At 51.9% G+C, this 20,462-nt stretch overlaps 1 protein-coding gene across 1 annotated transcript in view; it reads right to left on the bottom strand.

Moving 5' to 3' along the window:
* Nucleotides 1-20,462, bottom strand: part of LOC111537881 (cadherin-23-like) — a 252,292-nt gene that overhangs the window by 11,933 nt on the left and 219,897 nt on the right. The window contains exons 10-11 of the mRNA XM_023205000.2: nucleotides 19,280-19,392; nucleotides 17,517-17,705 (exon numbers count right to left, since the gene is read on the bottom strand). Of these exons, the coding sequence (XP_023060768.1) occupies nucleotides 17,517-17,705; nucleotides 19,280-19,392 (302 nt within the window). The remainder of the gene's footprint in view (nucleotides 1-17,516; nucleotides 17,706-19,279; nucleotides 19,393-20,462) is intronic.

Below are 20,462 nucleotides of genomic sequence, written 5' to 3'. Positions count from 1 at the left end.
GGCCTTAGAGGGGCTAGGCAGGAGGGCGAGGCTCCCCTCAATAGTGCCCAGGGGTATGGCCAAAGGGCAAGCTTTATGTGGAGATCGGGGGACACACGGTCCTTTCCAGTTCTGCAGATGGAGCAGCTGCTGCTGCTACAGCCACCTGGACTGGTAATTCATGTGCAAAGGACAGAGGGAACCACAGAAGATTTATGTGGCCTGAGTTCTTAACTCAAGGACACCATGCTCTACCCCACAGCCTCCCACGATCCCAGGGGAGCCAGGCCATGTCCTCTTCTCCCTCCCTCCAGCATGCGCTCTGTTTGGAAGGCACCTGCCCCACTTGGAAAACTCAGCAATCCCTTGCTTGTGGCCCTGTCTTGCAACCCTGGGCAAACCTCCCAGCCCCGGTGGCCATGTTTCCAACTTCAAGGTCTGCCATTCTGATCAGAATCTGCCAATTTGAACCTCACTGCTCTACCTGGCCTCAACCCCTTTCCACACTCCACTGGCAAACTCTGCACCCGAGTTTTGGCTGGGGTTGGGGCAGGAGGCTAAAGCGGGGTGTAAGTGTTCTCAGAGATGCATGAAGAAGAGTCCAAAATGCAGGGGAAAGGGACGTGTGCACCCAGGTCTATCCCAAGCCCAGGACTGTCCTGCCTCTCCTTCTGGGGCCCCTTCTGGGAAGAATCACAGGGCCTGAGGGGCAGGGCTGCAGAGAGGCAGTACTCGCTGGCCTCACCAGCCTTCTGGGTCTCCAGCCCTCTGCTTTCTGGCCAGGCCCTCTAGAGCCCTCCAGGCAGGGAGCAGGGAGGGCCAGGGTGCAGAGCTGGGAACTGGCTCTCCCACTCAGCAGCTGCCTGGCTCTGTCTATTTCCCATGCTAAAATGATTTCCCTCTTCCCACAGAGAGAGAAATGTGTGGCCGGGCAAGAAATCTAAATGCCTTATGGAAATCAGGAGCGGGACACTGCCACAGCTGCTAATCATACCGCTTTGTATTCCACCGCCTCTCCTCCAACAGTGAGTCCACCTTTCCTGCATGTCTGGGTGGCAGAGAGGGAGCTGAGAAGAGTGGAGGGGACAGGAGAGGAGGAGAGAGGCCTGGCACTGGCCTGCTTTGTGACCTCGTGCAAACTGTTTGCCCTCTCTGGGCTGCCTTTGTACATCAGGGGTCCCACCGTCATAGGAGGCCATGAACTTCGTGTCCCGGAACCCTGGGAGCCAATAAGGAGCAGGTAATTTCATCTCCTTCTCCTTTCTAGTCCTCTTCCAAGGGAGCTGCCCAGGCTTGGGTCCTCTTCCCAGTGAACAAAGATAACACAAATGTCTTCAGGAATAGGTCCTGGGCTGGGACAGGGTGCTGGGCTCCGGGTAGAGGGGTGACCATCCCTGGTGACAGTCCTGCATGTCACTCAGCTGCCCTCAGGCAGGGCTGCTCAGGCCCGCAAAGGGCCCCTCCTACTTGACACATTCCCTATATTTGGGGCGTGGGGCATGTATGTGTATTGGCCGCATTGTCGCTACGGGTGAATGGACGAAGGGATAAAGGCATGAATGAATGAGTTGCGTGTGTTTGTTTATCTGCTGTGGATGTGTGACCGTGAGAAAAAAAATCAGAAGATAGAGACAGACACAGAGAAGGAAGGATGGTGCTAGGGTTTGAATGTCTCCCCCCAAAATTCACGTTGAAACTTAATCCTCAATGTAGCAGTATTGAGAGGTAGGGCCTTTAAGAGGTGATTGGATCATGAGGGCTCTGCACCCATGAATGGACTAATCCGTTCATGGATTAGTGGATTAATGAGTTAATGGATGAACGGGTTATCCCGGGAGGGGGGCTCGTGGCTTTATAAGAGGAAGAGAGACCTGAGCTATGCAGAGCGCGCTCAGCAATCTCACCGTGCGAGATGCCCTGCACCACCCCACGACTCTGCAGAGTCTGCACCAGCAAGAGGGCCCTCACCAGATGCAGCCCCCTGACCTTGGACTTTTCAGCCTCCATAGCTGCAAGAAATAAATTTTGTTTCTTAAGTTACTCCGTTTCAGTTATTCTGTTATAAGCAACACAAAATGGACTAAGACACGTGGGAAGGCGGGTGAGAGACAGAGAGACAGGGAGAGAGGATCAGATTCAAAGACAGACTAACAGAGAGAAAGAGAGGGCATGCAAAGGTGGTGGAGGGTGTTCAGGTGAGGAGCTATACTGAGGTAAAGATGGAACCAGGATGGCCTGGCCGCTGCACAGCAGGGTGATGGCAGATGGTGGCAGCTCCCATCTTTTTATCCATCTAGGCCCTCCCTCTCAAAAGCCTGCTCCCTCAAAAGCCTCCCTCAAAAGCCTGCTCTTTTGAGCTTCTGTCACTCCCATTGCTAGAACTCTAAACTGCAGCCTCATCTCAACCCCTGCCTTTCCTACAGACCCCACATCTAAGCAGGCCTGACCCCTCGCCAGGTCCCCACCCCCACCGGTGCTCTCTGTCATTGCCCACTGGTACCACCCCCACTCTCCACGTGTCCAGATTAATCAACCTAAAGCACAGCTCTGAGTATATCACTTATGCTCAAGGACTATCTATGGCTCCCAATTGCCTGCTGAATTAGATTGAATCTCACAGCAGCATTCAAGGCCCTCTAACTGGCCTTTCTAGCTGTATAGGAGGGTGCGAATTACGCACTTGCTGATTTAATGACAGTGGAGAGAAGGATGGGGCTATCTTAGTCTAGAAGCCCACCAGTGCTGCTGCTCATGCTACTGCCTCTCACTTCATCCTTTTTGGGGGATAGGTGTGGGAGTGTATTCCATAATTTATAGTTTTTCTTAATTAACATGTTGTAAAGTTGACTTTTTTGGTATATAGTTCTATGAATTTTAACACATGCATAGATTCTTGTTACCTATCCCCTCCAACCAGGACACAGAAGAGTCCCACCGCCCCCAACACTTCCTTGTGCCATCTGTTTACAGGGACCCCTCTCCCACCCCTAGCCACCTCTGACCTGTTCTCTGTTCCTGTAAGTTTGTCTTTTTGAGAATGTCATGGAATTATGCAGCACAGGGCATTAGCGAGTGGCTTCTTTTAGCACAATGCCTTTGAGATTCCTCTGATTCTCAATTCCCTTTAGTGATCTATTTATTTAAGCACAGTCTGTCCCTGTAGGACTATTTAGCATATCTGAGCGATCCGCAGAGCTAGGGAGGGGACCTCTGGCATCCCTCTAAGAAGGTTGGCCACCTGGTGTGCAAGAGGAGGGCTTTGGAGGCAGGAGGGAGAAGGGGACTAAGTGGATTAAGAGAAAAAGAAAAGTCCTGGTAGGCCTGCTCTGTAAATGCGAGTAGGTTTGGACATTCCCTAATGAGGGCTATCACAACAAGGCATTATGCCAAAAACAGAAAAAGACTAAGATACGCTTGCTAATTTGCCACTACTGAAAGACATTAGAGCTGCCTTTAAGTCTTCTGAGTCCTGCCTCTGTTCCTGCACACTCCACTCCCTCCTTCGCCTGAGTCTTCCTCCTGTCCTCAGTGCTCCCTCTTGCTCCTCTTTCCCTTCCCTTGGGGGTGGCTCCTCAGTCATCCTCATCTCCCCTAAAGTGAAGCATCAGGGTGTCCTAGGGCTGCCCAGCACCCACCCTCCTCTCTGCTCTATCCACACCCCTTTCCCAAGTGAACCCAGCTAGATCGGTGTATTTATTTATTCATTCATTTGTTTTAGGTAGAGTTGGGGTCTTGCTCTGTTGCCCAGGCTGGAGTGCAGTGGTATGATCACAGTTCCCTGCAGCCTTAATCTCCTGGGCTCAAGCAGTCTTGCTGCCTCAGCTCCCCAGCAGCTAGGACTACAAGTGTGCGCCACCATGCCTAGCTAATTTTTATTTGTTTTTGTAGAGATGGGGGTCTCACTATGTTGCCCAGGCTGGTCTCCAACTCCTGGGCTCACATGATCCTCCTGCCTTGGCCTCCCAAAGTGCTGGGATTACAGGTGTGGGCCACTATGCTGGCCACCGGTGGTTTTAAATACAACCTGGGTGTTGGCAACACTTTCATTCCCACCTCCAGCCTGGATCCACATGGTAGTAGCTGGGGATCTAGAGGCTCCTGAGAGCCAACGGTTGGATTTCTAGAATCTGGGAGAGCCAACAGAGACCACACCAGTAGCTTGAGATCGGCCATCGAGGAGCACTGACACCACAGAGATTACTAAATGCTATGAGGCAGCCCCTCACCGACACCCAGGCCCCAGAGCTGCTTGCTAGGTATCTACCAGCACAGCCCATGCGCCTTCTTGGCACCTCCATCTGGATGTCTAACAAGCATGTCAAATGTAACACGCTGAAAGCTAACCTATGGATTCTATCATCCCCTCACTGAATCGACTGCTTTCCCGTATCAGGAAGTAAGAACTTCACTTTTCTAACTGCTCAGGCCAAACACCTTGTGCAGTCACTCTTAACTCCCTCCCTCCCCTTCCCATATTGGCAAATCTCACTGACTCTCCCTTCAAAACAGATCCAGCGGCCGACCACTCCTCAGCCTCCACAGGCCCCATCTGAACCATGGCAGTCACTCCTAGGAAAGGCCCCTGCCCCTCAGGGTCTATTCATCTACCCCCACCCCTGGCAGACACAGCATCCTTTTAAAAATTTTTTTAGGTTGAGGCAACGGCTCATGCCAGTAATCCCAGCACTTTGGGCGGCCAAGGCAGGATGGTCTCATGAGGCCAGGGGTTCGAGACCAGCTTAGGCAACATAGTGAGGTCCCATCTCCACAAAAAGTTTAAAAATTAGCTGGGCACAGTGGCAGGTGCCGTAGTCCCAGCTACTGGGGAGGCTGAGGTGGAAGGATCCCTTGAGCCCAGGAGGTCGAGACTGCAGTGAGCTATAATTACACCACTGCATTGCAGCCTGGGTGACAGAGTGATACGCTGTCTCAAAATAAAATTTTAAAAAAATGTTTAAAAAATGGAGATAAAATTCATATAACATAAAAGTCACCATTTTAACCATTTGATAGTATCCAATTCAGTATTTTTACTACATTCACTAGGTTGTACAACCACTACTCCCTCTATCTAGTTCCAAAACATTTTCGTCTCCCCCACAAATGAAGCTTTGTTCCCATGAAGCATCCCATTCTCTCCCCCGCCCTTGGCAACCACTAATCTGCTTCCTGTCTCTGTGGATTTGCCTCTTCTGGATGTTTCCCGCACACGAAATCATCCACCCAGTGGCCTTTTGTGTTTCCCAGGGCCATGGCTGCTGTAGCCGGTCAGTGCTTCATTCATTCCTGCAATGGCTGAATAACGGCCGCTGCATGGAGGCATCACATTCAGTTTCTCCATTTGGCAGTGGATGGACGGTAGTTGGGTGTCTTCCACCGCGCGTCCTCCCGAAACTTCACTCCTGTCACATCACTGCCTGCCTGCTCCCCTCAGGCAGCTTCCTATCTCATTCCTGTGAGAGCAAAGCCCTGACCACGGCCCTGGGCCTCTTGGACCTTGTCTCTCAGCCCCTGGGCCTCCTGCTGCAGAGCCACTGCACCTGCCCTTCCCTCTGCCTGAACACTCTTCCGCCAGATATCCACAGAGTCTGTGCCCTCTCACTTCATCCAGGCCTGTCAAGGCCTCCTCTGACCATTCTACCCCTCCCAGGACTCCCTTAATCCCCTTACCCGGCTTTCTTTTTCTCCATGGCTCTTCTCACCACCTGACATCATATGCATCTGTTTGTTTCTTTGGTCTTCCATCCTTGGAACCTTAGCTGCCCAAAGGCTGAACTTTGTGTGTTCCTGAAGAATCGATGCTAGAACACATCTGACATCCAGTAGGTGTTCAACAAATATTTGTTGAATGAATGAAGGAATGAGCCAATCCCACCTCCCACTCAATGTGCACATCCCTCAGGGCATCTCTTCCTTGTTCCTGCCTGAGGCCCGTGGCCGCGTGCTATCTACGTGCTTCGCTAGCCACCAGGCATCTCTTCCCATGCTCTGCGACCTTCCCTAAAACATTTCCTCCCTGAGCCTCGTTTTGCCCACATGAAAAGAGCAAATATGTCATCCATGTGTTGATGCTAGCGCTAGTCAGAACCAGGGAGGGGAAAACGTGCTCTGCACCTTGCAACCTGGGATGTAAACCTATGACAACTTCGATGTTGAAAATTTTATCTCAGGCCGGGTGTGGTGGCTCATGCCTGTAATCTCAGCACTTTGGGAGGCCGAGGCAGGCGGATCACTTGAGGTCAGGAGTTCAAGACCAGCCTGGCGGACATGGTGAAACCCCATCTCTACTAAACATACAAAAATCAGCCAGGCTTGGTGATGGGTGCTTGTAATCCCAACTACTCGGGAGGCTGAGGCAGGAAAGCCACTTGAACCAGGAGGTGGAGATTGCAGCGAGCCGAGATTGTGCCACTGCACTTCAGCGTGGGTGACAGAGGGAGACTCTGTCTCAAAAAAAAAAAAAAAAAATCTCACTCTCAATTCCTTTGTAATGAATTCCTTTTTAACAGATGGAGAAACTGAGGCCTGGAGAGGAAGAAGGGAGGATCTTCCCTAAGCCTGCATGGACAGAGTGAGAGCACAGCTGTGACACCTTGCCTTGCCATGAAATGCCTTGCCTCTCCCTCTGTCCTGCGCCCAGCCCCATCCATGCACCATTCTTCCCTTTCAGGGGACAGAGTTAGTAGGCAAGCAGAGCCCAGCGTGGGCTGGGGAGGAGGCTCCCGCGCTCCTGGTGGCCCACTCTGGCCACAGCTGCCCAGCGGGAATCTGCGGTTCCTGTTACTTGTTGATTAGGACATTTCACGGCCCATGATGGTGATGGGTTGAGACACACAGGCACAACTCCCAGCTGAGCTGTGCTTACCGCAGACTTGTTCAAGACAGAGGGAAAACAGGACACACCTGTTACTATTAGGGGTATGAGGTGGGGTGGCCAATGGGGCAGGCAGAGGGAGCATGGGAGGTTCCAGGGTGAAACTGGGCTCACTGGCACCCACAGCGAAGGGACACCAGAGAGGGCACAAGCCAGCCAAGAGGTGCTGGGGAGAAGAAGAGGTACAGAGAAGAAAGTTTGCCAGTTCTGCTTCTGATTCCCATGGAGGTCTTCAGGAAGCCCCGCAACTGCTTTGAGGGAGCATGACTCCATGGGTAAAATGATTCTCACTACTTCCCGTGGTGCCAGCCCTGCTCAGGAGTGTGGGTGGCTGTGGGTGTGGGGAAGGAGCCTGCCAGGGAGGCGTGTGAGAGGGGACCAATTCCCCAAATCCAACATGAAAGATGAACTCCAGCTGTTAGAGGGGACTCTGGGCTGGGAGCTGCGGGAACTGGCGTGGGGAGGAGGTGAGGGGCGGGCACTGGCACCGCGGCTGCCACACAGGTATGGCAGGGGTATGGGGCTTGGTGTAAACAGCATGCTAATTAGATTTACGAAGAGACTAAATTAGGAGCTGTCTGAATCATGGCAGAGGACACCCTCTGGTCCTCAGGGAGGCTGGAGCTTAGCTCACTGGAAGGAAGCACGCGATAGGATGCAGCCATGGACAGAAAAATCTTAATAATCACCACCATCACAATAAGATCCTCAGTGAAGGCAACTGGGGAGAAATTAATGGGAAAAGGCACAATCTGGGCTGTCTGCTCCCTCTAGCTTCTCTTCCAGAATGGCTTTGCTCTGAAGTCAACAGATATTTTCCTGGAGCGACTAAATCTTGGGGGAGGAACTCTAGAAATGTGAGCTGAAGCTGTAAGACAACCAAGGCCTTGCAAACAGACCCCTTGCCTGCTGCCAGGGCAGAGGATGGGAGAACAGAGATGTGGAGAGGTGTTCACCAGGGCCCCAGGAATCCCAGGTACCAGCCGTGTGGACATTGCTTTGCGTGAATGCTCAACCCTTGCTACGAAGTCAAAGTCACCAGAGAACCTTTACAAAATAAGAGCAGCCAGGATAGGCTCCCTGGCTTCCGGCATGGGGCGAGGCAATGAAGACCCCCACTTCTCTGCATGCCTTGCCTTGGTTGCTCCCTGGACAAGGGCCCTCTAACCCCTCTCTGCTTTACTTCATTGATGAAATCACAAGCTGGTGAAAAGTACAGAATGTTGGAGGAAATCCATCCACTTCCTTTTTCCAGCCAGAACCCAGTCACCTCCTTCATGGAGGAGAAAGAAAGGTCTGGAAAATAGGACAATTGTACATCCGAGAGTGCGAACCCTGCATCTGCGCCACAGGATGCTGGCAGCCTGCCCCTTCTTTCCCTCACCTCTCTTCACTGCTTCTAGAGTTTGGTTTCTACTTCAAGTTGCTTAGGAGATGGAAAAACAGAGGTCCATGCCCTGGGTCACACCAGCAGGTGGGGAGAGTTTAGAGCAGCTGCACCCACTCTCTGGGGTGGCAAGAAGGTGCATTGACCAGGTCTCTCCCACTGAGCAGATGCTGGGGTGTAGATTTCTGGGGCTCAGTTGAACAGTGGCCTGGAGGGTCCAGAGCTGGAAAAGGGACCCTCAGCTGAACACGTGACATGGAGCCACAGGTTTTGTCTCCTCCCTGCTCCCGCACTGCCCATCCCCACGTTGTGTGCGGCTAAGGATGCCAGCTCTAAGAACCAGCAGACGTCAGCCCTGCAGTAAAGGCCCGAGTGGGGAGCTAGGGTTAGTGCGGTACAGGGACTAAGCGTGAGGTGTTCATCTTTTTGTGCCTGACCCTTCTGAGAGTCTGGCGAAGCCCAGGCAACCCCTTCTTGGAATTTTTATTTTCCACAAACTAAAATACAAGGGACCACAAAGTCAACTAATTATTTTGAAATACAGTTATCCAAGTATTTTAAAAGGTTGTTATAATCCTGTATGTGCAAGATGCATTAAACAAGGAGACTTAGCAGCCAGTCTCATACATGCCGTAATTTCAGAGCAGTGATGAGTGTAAACGGTATTTTGAGATGTCTGTGACACATGTAACGTGATATAAAAATATCTGAGATGTCTCTTGGGGTCAAAGCCACAGGTAAAGCTAATACCACTTTGATTTTTTCTGTATTTGTAATTAAAGGAATGCTGCGATTCACTTAGAAGCTGGTGAAAAGAAAGATGCAGATTTTTCTCCACCCAGGATCATGGATGCCTCGGGTGGTCTGTGGTCCCCCTTCCCCAGGTGGGCTGAGAACTCCTGGACTGAAAGGAAGCCAAAGAGGCCCGCAGGAGAAGCCTGCAGCCAGGAACGCAACCTTTGCAGAGCTGCATGGGGAGGGCCGGGAGGCACTGCAGCCCAGACAAACTGCCTAACAGGACCAAATGTGAAAATAAATTTAAATAAATACAAGGTTGTGGGCTGCTGCTGCTTGACAGGCCTGGAACACATGTGGAATGGAAAATGAGGGCGACGGATAAAAATAAAGACTGAGATGAGCAGGAGAACCAGAACAGTCTCCCCTTCTCACCCCCAGCCCCCCACACCCCCTCCCCAGCATTCAGGAATGTGGCCTTTTCTCCTTGTCATTTGTGTGTGTGTTTTTTAAATTTATTTGGTGATGTTTTCTCCATGGGGAGGTGGGTAATTCTTTCTCTCTCTTTTTTTTTTTTTTTCTATGCCCCTCAAACAAATGAACCGTGTCATCTCCTGCCTGAAACGGGAATCAGTTCCTGCCAGATGTGTCCCCGTTCACTCTGCAGTGCAGGCCCCTCTGCTCAGTGGGACCAAACCTTCAGGAGGTCGCCCAGTGGATTTGAGCCCTGTGACTGAATTCTCAACCCTCGGGTCCCAAGCGACCACCAGCTGGGGTGCGTCTCATGCCAGCAGAGGCTGGCTTTCTACCCACGTTCATGGGGGGCTCTCACTTCTTTAAGGCCCCACTCAGAGTCGGTTTCCCCATATTGGACAGCTGTAGTCGGATGTGCCCACTCTTGTCTAATGCTATCACTTAAGCTCATCTCCTCAGTGGACACTGGGAAATAAAAATTATCAGAGTTTTGAAAACTGAGATGAGAGAGAACAGGAAGCCATGTTTGCAAATGGGGAGCCCTGCAGCACATGCAAGAAGCGCAAGGCTGAGAGTTCAAGACCAAGTTCTGAGACCAGTTAGCTGTGTAACCTTGGGCAAGCCGCTTAAGTCCTCTGAGCCTTGACTTCTTCCTCTATGGAAAGGACAGGGGATAGTAATACTAATTATTATTATTATAGCTAATGTCTAAAGTATGCTTTTCCTTTTCTTTTAGAGACAGGTTCTCTCTCTGACACCCAGGCTGGAGTGCAGTGGTGCAATCATAGCTCATTACAGCCTCAACCTCCTGGGCTGAAGCAATCCTCCTGCCTCAGCCTCCCAAGTAGCTGGGACTACAGGTGTGTGCCAGCATACGCCACTTCAAGAGTACTTTTTATGGGTTAGGCACTGTTCTAAATACAGATATGAACCCATTTAATCCTGATAGCCACTCTGTGAGGTACAGCGGCTATTATCTCTACTTCACAGATAAGAAAATGGCATCAGAGGATAAATAAGCCCCTAAGGTCACACAGATCAAAAGTAGGAAAGCCGAGTGGCACCCAGGCTGTCTGGCTGGTTCATTTTATTTCTAACCACTCCAACTGCCTCTCTTGTCCTTCCCTGAAAAGGGATGCTGCAGGGGGTATCAAATACACAAATACGTGGCAGGCTGGGGTTGGGGACAGAGAGGAGGGCCAGAGAGGCGCCCAAGTCCCTCTGCTTGAAGTGGGAGCTGGGTTTGCCGGAGCCAAGTCCGTGGAGCCGGCTCAGGGAGAGGAGGATGGGCCGGCGGCAGGGTCGGTGGGCAGGGGGAAGCCCCAGGCGGCACCTTCCCCTTCCCACCCACGTCCTCTTGAATGAAGAGAACGTTAGGATTTGTAGAAACTTAAAGACTGACTGGCCCAACTCATGGTTTTCCAGAGGCAGACACTGAGGCACGGCGTGGGGACGAGGCTTGCCTGGAATCGCACCTGAGTGCGGAATAAGAACTCGCTGAGAACCTGGCCTGGGCGCTCTCTCTGCCACCTTCTCACGGCAGTCGGGGTAGGTCTGGTAGTGGAAGGCTGAGGTCAGAGTTCAGAATCCTGGGCCGATTTGAAATCACAGAGTCTCAGTCACAAAGGCTGAAGGGGCCAACTCAGCATCCTGGGAAAAGTTCCAAAGAGCAGTTCCTATTGGACCTTTAAGGTTCTATGATCAGGGAACTGGGGGTTCTCCGGCTTTCTGCAAACACCTGAAGAGGAAAATGGTTAAACTGCTAAACCGTCAGACACTGGAATGCGTGGTCACGGGAGTGGGGAGCATCTCCCGTGTAGGAGACTTCACTCCATTTCACTGCTTCCACCCTGCACATTTCAACACAGCCATCAGAGGGCTCCTTGAGAAAGGCGACTCAGACCACATGAGCTCCCTGGCTTCCCGGGGCTCCCAGTAACAGAAATATGCCTTCCTGTGCCTGACAAGGCCCTGCCTGACCCTGATGAGGCTGCAGCCTGGCCTCCTGACACCCCCATCCTCTTGAGCTCTGTCCTGGACATCCACAAGAGCCTCTTTCCTGCTTCTTGAAAATGCCAGGCCATTTAACTTTTGGGGATCTCTGCCCTTGTAGGGGAACGTCTGCTGCCAGAATGTTCTGCCTCCACAGCTCTGCATGGCTGCCCCCTCCATGCCACTTAACCTCAGCTCCAACAGCACCTTTCTGAAGGCCTTCTGGGACCAGAGTCAGAAATCTCCCTACCCCATCCCATCACTCACTCACCCACCCTGTTTATAGAGTTCTGAACATCCATTTCTACTGCAATTCCATCGCCCCACTGAAAAGAAATATACGCTTTGGGAGGGCAGGGGCTACGTCTTCAGCTCGATCCCCCCAGGATCTAGCACAGTAGCAGGCACATAGTTGGTGCACATAACACTTGTTGCTTGAATCAATAACTAACCCCCCACCTGCGTAAGTTTCAGCATAGTCCCTCAGGAAGGTCAGGGGTTCGGCAAATTAATGAGGCCCGAAGGCCTTTCTGAAATATTCCAATTCCCAGAAGCAGGCAGAATCTGGCAGCCGAGGCCTCTCTGGGGTGGGGAAGAGAGTGGTGTTCCAATCCCTACTCCAGTCCTTCTCCTCTGCACAATATATTCTCAAGGACAGCAGCAAATGTGTTCTGAGAAGCTGCAGGTTAGGAGTGAGGCAGAGGAAAGCGAATCAAACGCTCCCAGCTCTGGAGAAGGAAGGCAGGACGTCGGCAAATGGTATTTCTCCTGACAGTGGATGAGAGGAACTGTCAGTTTTTAGCTATCTGGGTCAGCAGGGAGGGGTCGTGTATAATGAAACAACTGTTTAAGAACAATACCCCTTGCTGGGATTTGTAAGGCAACCAGAGGTGTAGATGGTCTCTGAGCCACCCTGCCTCGTCCCCTGCCCCCTTCTGCTAGTCTGACCCTTCACGGTGGGGGATACCACACAGAGGCAATCCACTGGCGCCTAAGTGGAGGAATGTTTTTTAGAACAACTGAACAGAAAATTCCAACCCGCGCAACAAACTGTCCCCGTGCAGAAGGGAAAACAGGACTGCCAGTGGCTGACTCAGCTTCCAGGCACGTTAATGAGGTGAGGCTGGGGAGGGCTGCAGGCAAGGCCAGGAGAGGAAAAGTTGACCCAAGTAGAGAAAATACAAAGAATATGCTGGGGGCAAGGGCGGCACAGGGGGTTTAAGGATATACATCGTAGGACTCCAGGTGGGTGAGTGGGTTGCCGATTCACCATGGCTCCCCAGAACACCGAGGAAGACATGAGAAAACGCCCAGCCGCTGCGTGCAGGGGAATGAGGCTGCCACAACCTCTAATTTGAAACTCAGAGATGAGCTCCCCACACCAAGGCTGACTTCTGGTGCTTCTGCCTTTCGGATTTTTTTTTTTTTTTCTGATTTGCATCACAACCAGCTATTTGCATTTCAACTGTCACAAGGTACCAATGGGTTGTTGCTGGTTTCAGCCCACCCCGTCCTTTCCTTCCCTGGTTTTCTATAGCCAGGCAAAGGAGAAGAAATTACTAAGTGAGACTTGACAATGTGAATGGAGTCCTTGGGAGACAGAAAGGACTGCTTTCAAGCACCTTTGTTGTTGTGAATGGTCTGGCAGAGCCCGAGATTCAGTGAGAGACTGAGCAGAATCTTCAATCTGGTGGCAACAGTGAATTCGATTAGCGTCCTCATTAGGAGCGACTGCCACAAAGTTCCTCTGGAGAAGTTACACTGCTTCCTCCTTCCCTTTTCTGTTTTGCATCAGCTCCCTCCGCTGCCCCACAGTGGATTTCTGAAGTCATCCTTGCTACACAAACTCAGCCAGACCCGGTTTGGGAAAAGCCCTGGGCCATCTCGCTGATACCTGGGCATTTAACCATGCATCAACTCAACCAATGCTCATTTCTGGAGTGCCCCCCACATTCCAGGCAGAGCATGGGGGCCTGGGTTACACTGGTGAGTCAAACCAGGCATGCCCTGCCCCCGTGCACCATTCTGTGCAATCAGGAGTTAGATTTAATGGGATCCTCACACTAATCACGGGCAGTGCGAGAGTCACTTGGCTCCACAGAGCCTGGGACAGAGGGTTGTGACTGCTCCACCGGCTCCCTTCCCTCCAGAGAATTTGCTCAATGAACACGTTTTCCTGCCACACCAAGCAAATCCAGAGTCACCTTCAACCCAGACACAAATCCCAACAGATGTATTTTTTCCTCAGAAACGGACCGGCAAGAAACAACACCTTTCTAAAAATCTTTTCTCTAACAGTTGCCTGATTTCTCTTTGTGGTTCCCTGATTTTTCTGATTCTGGACACTCAGGCAATGTTCAACTGCTTTTGCAGTCCTTCTTTTGCTCCTGTTGACAATGTGGTTACATGCTCCACGGGGTGCCTGGGCCTAATCCTCCATCATGGTGGGGCCTCCCTATACCCGAGACTGGTCCTCTGCAGCATTCACCTGGCCAGCTCTGGATTCCTCCAGAGAAGGACTCGAGACACACGGGAGCAGGGCTGGGGCCGAAAGCAACTCATCCCTCCCTCTTATTGAGGAATGGGCCCGGTGCCACATGCGGGATGGTTTGGGGGCCACCTCACCCGGAGGCTGGAAGATGGCCAAGGTGACCTCAGGGTTGGGTGGCCTGGGCTCCTGGGCTGCCTCTCCTCATTGGCTCTGTCTCTGCAACTCACTGTGCCCCGGAGAAGAGGAGGCCAGGCTTGCACTGTCAGAGACACCGACCAGCTCCCTTGGGAAAACAGCCATGGAGAGCAGGGAATGGTCCCTGGTGGCATTGGGTGCCCTGGCGGCAGCGGGTATGCCAATGGCTGAGCCTGGGTGGGGGGCAGTCATTAGAGGCGGGTTGGACCCAGATACCCGTGAGCTTTCCTGCAGACATTTCAGAAAGCACTTCTAGCAAAGGGAGCCTGAGATAAAACCGGAGGTGTCAGGGTTACATTGCCCTCAACCAGTTGGGGTGAGCAGGCCTGGGGGGTTCCGGCCTTACAGCTGGCAGTGCTCGCTGGACCCAGTCCTGGTCAGGAGCTACAGCTCCTCAATGATGACAACGGCTAACGTTTGTGAGACAGGTGCTGTGCTGCGCCCTGTACATGCCTCCTCCTCTGTGGCAGAGACAACTACTTGGCACCTTCCCCATGCTTCCTGGCCTGCTGGTGGCGAGGTGGAGGCACATAACTAGTTTTGGCCAATAGTCATTGGGTAGAAGTCACAGAGCCACTTCTGGGAGGAAGCACAGAAGAGCTGGTGCTTAGGCCTCCAGCTGCCTTTTCCGTGCTGCAGGGACGACCAAGGGACCTGCAGATTGTGCCCGTCGGCGACTACACGGGTGGGCTTTCCCTGCCCACCTGTGCTGGCCTCTCATCCGCAGGAGAAATCAACCTTCATGTGGGGCTAACTCATTACTACAATATAAGCTGATGGATACATTCTCTTTCTTTTCTATTCTTTTTTAAACAAATGGACAAAGTGAGGCTCATTACTTTCCCTGAGGTCACACAGCTAGTACATGGCAAGGCCAGGCTGAAACACAGGCCCTATCTGACTCCAGAGCTTGTGCCGCCCCCACACAAGCTGCCTTCCTTCTGGGTTGCCTCCAAGATCAAGCCTCAATTCCTTGGCTGGGGTCCTGGCCTACCTCCCCACTGCACACGTCCTTGCTTGCCTGGATTGTGGCCTGCTCTGGCCAGCCGACCTTCCTGTGTGTCCCTGGGTACAGCCCTAGGCCCTTCTCACCATAGAGCCTCTCCTGATCCTCCCAGCCCCTACTGCCCCTTCTCCAGCTGACTCCTCCCTGCCTGTGGTCACTGGACTTGGACCCCACGCTGGTATCCATATTTCTCTTCTCTTGGGCATTATGGATCTCCTGAAACCACAGGTGGGACTTTCATCTGAGCATCTCATTCATACAGTCATCTCCAAAAGGAGGTGCCTGCCCTAAAGGGGAATACAAAGTGATCCATCAGGGTGTGAGAACATATTAGAACTTGTTTTAATACCTGCTTTTTCCACCTGTTAAAACTGCTACATTAAAAAATATGTTTTTTGGGGTTTTTTTTTGAGACAGAGTCACCTAGGATGGAGTGCAGTGGTGCGATCTCTACTCATTGCAAACTCTGCCTCCCAGGTGCAAGCAATTGTCATGCCTCAGCCTCCTGAGTAGCTGGGATTACAGGAGCACACCATCATGCCTGGCTAATTTTTGTATTTTTAGTAGAGATGGAGTTTCACCACGTTGCCCAGGCTGGTCTTGAACTCCTGGCCTCAAGCGATCCACCTGCCTCGGCGTCCCAAAGTGCTGGGACTACAGGTGTGAGCCACTGTGCCTGGCTTTAAAATATGTTTTAAATGTACATACTGTATTTGTATCAACACACTGTTGACTCCTTGGGACAAGGACCATGGGTTACACTTGGCTCCCCAAGAGGTTAAATATAGCTCCTTGTAAACAGTAGGTGATCAATACATACTTTAGTTACCTCGGACAGATAGGTATGGAATGTCTTAGCAGGAGGTGGAGACCCACACATACACACACACACACACACACACACACGTGTGCGCACACACCTGAACACACACACATGCGCATGGTGGGACTGACTTGCCCACGTGCCCTGAGTCCTTGGGGGGACCGTGTCTGGTTGAGAGGAGCTGACGGAAGTGGGCAAGAGCCGTGGGCAGAGGGGCTCCTGGGTCAACAGGGAGGGCCGCTTGCTAAGCAGCCAGAGTAGAGACGGCTCCTCCGAGGGCGGTGGAGGAAGACCAGCCTGGAGCAAGGCCACCACAGCAGACCCACGCAAAGAGTAATTGAAGAGAAGCACCTCAGGCTGGAAAACCTAATGGAATTCCTGAGCAGAGTGGGCCAGGAGGAGCAGCAGTAATAAATAGAAGTCCTATTAGCATGGCAGCTGCTGACAGGCAGGGAGATGGGGCACAAGACAAGGCAGGGGTGAGGGCAGGGGAGGAGGCAGGCTGAGAGAGTCCTGAAGGGATGGAGACCTGGCCCCAACTCATAGAGGCCTGGCCGCTCTGCCCCTCCCCACCCCTGCCCCTGTGATGTGGCAGGAGCAGTGCAGGGGGCTGCCCCCAACCTGAGCCTCCTCCCTCCTCCTCTGCAGCTCTCCCTTACTTCCTTTTAAGACTGGGCCCAGCCAGGGCAGATCCCCGGTGATGCAGGGGTCTTCTTATGGTGTGGGATCCCCTCCAAAGCACTTAGGTCCTTTCGCTCTTCACATGGAAAATTCGGGGTCATTATTACACCAAAAACAGGAATTAGAGTTTCTGCTAAGGTCATTATTTGAACAGGAGCAAAAATGGGTACAGGCATCCCAGAGAGGGCAGCAGATGATCCATCAGGTATGTGAAAATACATATATGGTTTATTTCTACTTTTTTTTTTTTTTTTTTTTTTTTTGAGATGGAGTCTTGCTCTTGTTGCCAGGGCTGGAGTACAATGGTGCTATCTCAGCTCCTGCAACCTCCACCTCCCAGGTTCAAGCAATTCTCCTGCCTCAGCCTCTCACATAGATGGGATTACAGGTGCCCGCCACCACGCCCGGCTAATTTTTGTATTTTTAGTAGAGACGGGGTTTCGCCATGTTGGCCAGGCTGGTCTCGAACTTCTGACCTCCTGATCTGCCGGCCTCCCAAAGTGCTGGGATTACAGGCGTGAGCCACTGCACCTGGCCTTATTTCCACCTTTTAAAATTGCATTTTTGTGCATGCTTTACAATGTCTCTACTAGATTAGTATGATGATCATGTATGTAACTTCTAAATAATAACCACACATATGGAAACATGTGCTCACATGTTTTTTCCAGGGTGTAGGGGGTAATCCAAAAGTAGAGACTAGTGATTTTTTTTTTCAGCCTTATTTATCTTCAGAAGCTACCAGGAGTGGGGTGCTGCAATGTTTGTTTCTATTTTATAGCTGAGGACCTGGACAGCCCAGGCAGGGGGGTGGGTCTGGATGGGTGGTGGGTCCAGATGGGTGGTGGGTCTGCATGGGCCATGTGCCCAGGGACTCACCTCATCCTTGTCCACCACCTGGATGAAGAGTGGAAGGGCAAAGCCGACCTGTGCCAGCTCAGTGATGGCCACGCTGTACTCGGAGCTGTTGAACTCTGGGGCGTTGTCATTGATGTCAATAACCAGGATATTGAAGGTCGTGGTGACTGTAGCGTCAGATGGGGTGCGGTCATCGTTCAGCTCTGTGCCCTGCGGACAGAGACCAGTCACCCCGGGGTGAAGGCAGCTAATCACAGCAACAGCTCTTGCTTAGCAAGGACTTTCTCAGCACCAGCCACTGTGCTTCAATGTGAATGATCCCATCTAATCCTCACCCCAACTCCAGGAGGAAGATTTTATCATTAGCATCCCCATTTTAGTGATCAGGAAACTGAGGCTCAGAGAGATTAAGTAACTTGTACAAGGATTCACAGCCAGAGTAGATTTCTAGCTCAGGTAGTAGGAGCCTAAGACTGACAGCAGATGGATGAGATGGGGTGAGGACAAGATAGATCTGGGGGTTCATCGAGGGACAAGGGGGAAGTCTTCATCCTCTTTGGCAGATGGTGAAACTGAGACCAAGAATGTTTGTGCTGGTGGTTAATCAAGACAACCGAGCATCTGCTATGGCCTGAACCCTGGGCTCGGCACTGAGGGTCAGCATAGATGGACTGACTCAGATAACTGGGTGTCCGGTCTGTGGGCCAGAGCCATGGGCCCAAAAGTGCCCATTCCCAGTTCTGACTTCAACCTTCTGAATCTGAATCTCTCTGGGTAAGAGACACAGGAACAGATACCTTTCAATAGCTTCCCAGGGGATTCGGGTTCACAGCTAAGTGTGAGAACACACCCCCACATTTTATATAAAGACAGAAAGAGTTCAAGTCCCACAGTGGGGTGCTGGGACCAGGGGGCAGCTCTCTCTGGTGGACCTACCACCTCACCTCCATGGGAGGGGAGCAGATGGGAGGGAAGGACAGTGGTGTGAGCACACCCTCCCATGGCTAACCCACACCTGAACAGCAGAGCCTCTCAAGGTCAAGGACAGCAATTAAGGGCCAGGCTGGGCTGCACCGTCCTCCCCATGGCAATGGAAGGGCCTCCTTCCCAGAGCCCCTGGCCTCAGTCTTTGGGCCACCCATTTCTCTCAATCGATGGCTGATGGCCTGGGCTGGGAAGAGCCCCTGTGGCTCAGACAGGATCCATACCCCTAAATGGGTTTCTCAGGGAATGGCTCTGCAAGTCACTGATTTGAATTAAAACCGACCATGAGTGGCAGGCAGCTGCAGGGGGTGTAGGACTGTAGCTCTGCCTCACATTCTGGGGTGGGGACCCCAGCACCTCCTTTCCTCCCTGCTGCATTGCTGTTTCTTAACCCAGGAAGCTGTGGCACATGGCAGTGGGACAGAACCCCAGAAACGGGGCAAGTTCCAGAATTCTAGGTGGCTGCAACAAAGAACTTAGAATGCTGGGACAAAAGTAAGGAAGGACCACAGGATGAGCACCTATTGTGTGCCTCCCACTGAGAGGGCATACAAGTTCCATCCTATGTGGTTGTTGATAATGGATGCGGCACGCCCAGCACACCTACAACTTCATAATTTGGGTGCCTTCCTAATGGGGCCCTGGGCACAGCCCCGGGAGGCAGTGCAGGGTGAGAGCACGGAAGCGATGTGCTTCTGGAGCCACCACCAGGGGCAGGAGCCCTCGGACACCGCTGGAGGCTGGTATCTGAGCGGGGGCATCCCCTCTACCTGGGGTAGAGGTGCCCACGTAGTTCTCACCTTCACAGTCAGGATGAAGCCGTGGCTGTACAGGGGGTTCTCCCGGTCCAGCAGGCCATTCAAGGTCAGTGCTCCACTGATGTAGTCCAGGGCAAAGATGCTGTTGGTATTCCCTGCAAGAGAGAGAAGCATTCAGGTGTGACCGGGCACAGGGCGGGGGGGCATGGAGCTGGGGCCAGGGCTCCTCTCTGGGCATTAAAGACTCATCAGTTACTGAAATGAATGCTGGTTCAAGAGTAATAGAAAGAGCCCCGGAGTCCATGGAGCAGCCGGCAGGCAGCACTGGGTCCCAGAAGGAGAACAGCATGGCCTTTCCAGTCTCCTTCTGGTCTCTCTGACCCAGCTATGGAGAAAGTCTTGGTTTGGTGCTACTACACTTTAACACTTCTCTAGACTCGCTTGATTTCTTTTTTAACAAAGAGAGAGCAGGCTTCAGGCTCAGAGCCTTCCAAAGAGAGTGGACACCAGCTAGGATGCAGTAACCTGGTTTTATTTCTCTTGTGCTTATTCTTATGGTTCTATTCTATTCTATTCTATTCTATTCTATTCTATTCTTTTTCAATTTATGACAGTGATGTAAAGTTTCCTTTTACAACAAATGTAAATTAAAGACATAATTTAAAAATAAGTACTATGTTAAGTATTTATTAAAATTTAAGATATGTATTTAAAGTCCTAGCAAAAATTATCTATGAGCCACACTTGCCTCAAACCTATGTCTCTGTAAACCCACCCCTCTCCCTCTGTCACCTTCAATTTCTGCTTCCTGTCCGCAGAACTCACACTGGCATCCTTGTGTTTCTCCAGATCACTATGCTCTTTCCTGCCTCCTCATCTTTTAGCGTCTGTCTTTCTCTCTTGTCCTCACCCTCTGCCTAGCTCAGTGCCAGCCTCTTCTCCTCCTCCTCCTCCAGAAAGGCAGTCCTGACTTCTTTAACTGGCCCCTTCCAGTCTCCACAGGCAGTAGTCACTGTTTTGTAACTAACTGTTCCCCAGTTGCTTCTTGGGTGTTAATTGGATCTCCCTTCCCGGCCCTCTGAAGATGAGGATCTTTCATGACTGTCCCTTAAGGTACCTGGCCAATGCTGGGCACACAGTGGCAGGCATGTTCCCCACCTGGGCTAGTCCTGCATGGGCTGCTGCCTTGCCCGTATGCCCTTCCCACCGGCCTGTGAATTCACCT

This window comes from Piliocolobus tephrosceles, chromosome 9 (genome assembly GCF_002776525.5).
Source record: "Piliocolobus tephrosceles isolate RC106 chromosome 9, ASM277652v3, whole genome shotgun sequence".
NCBI classification, from domain to species: domain Eukaryota; kingdom Metazoa; phylum Chordata; class Mammalia; order Primates; family Cercopithecidae; genus Piliocolobus; species Piliocolobus tephrosceles.
Note: the sequence above shows the minus strand (reverse complement) of the source record. Positions and strands in the feature narration are given on the sequence as shown.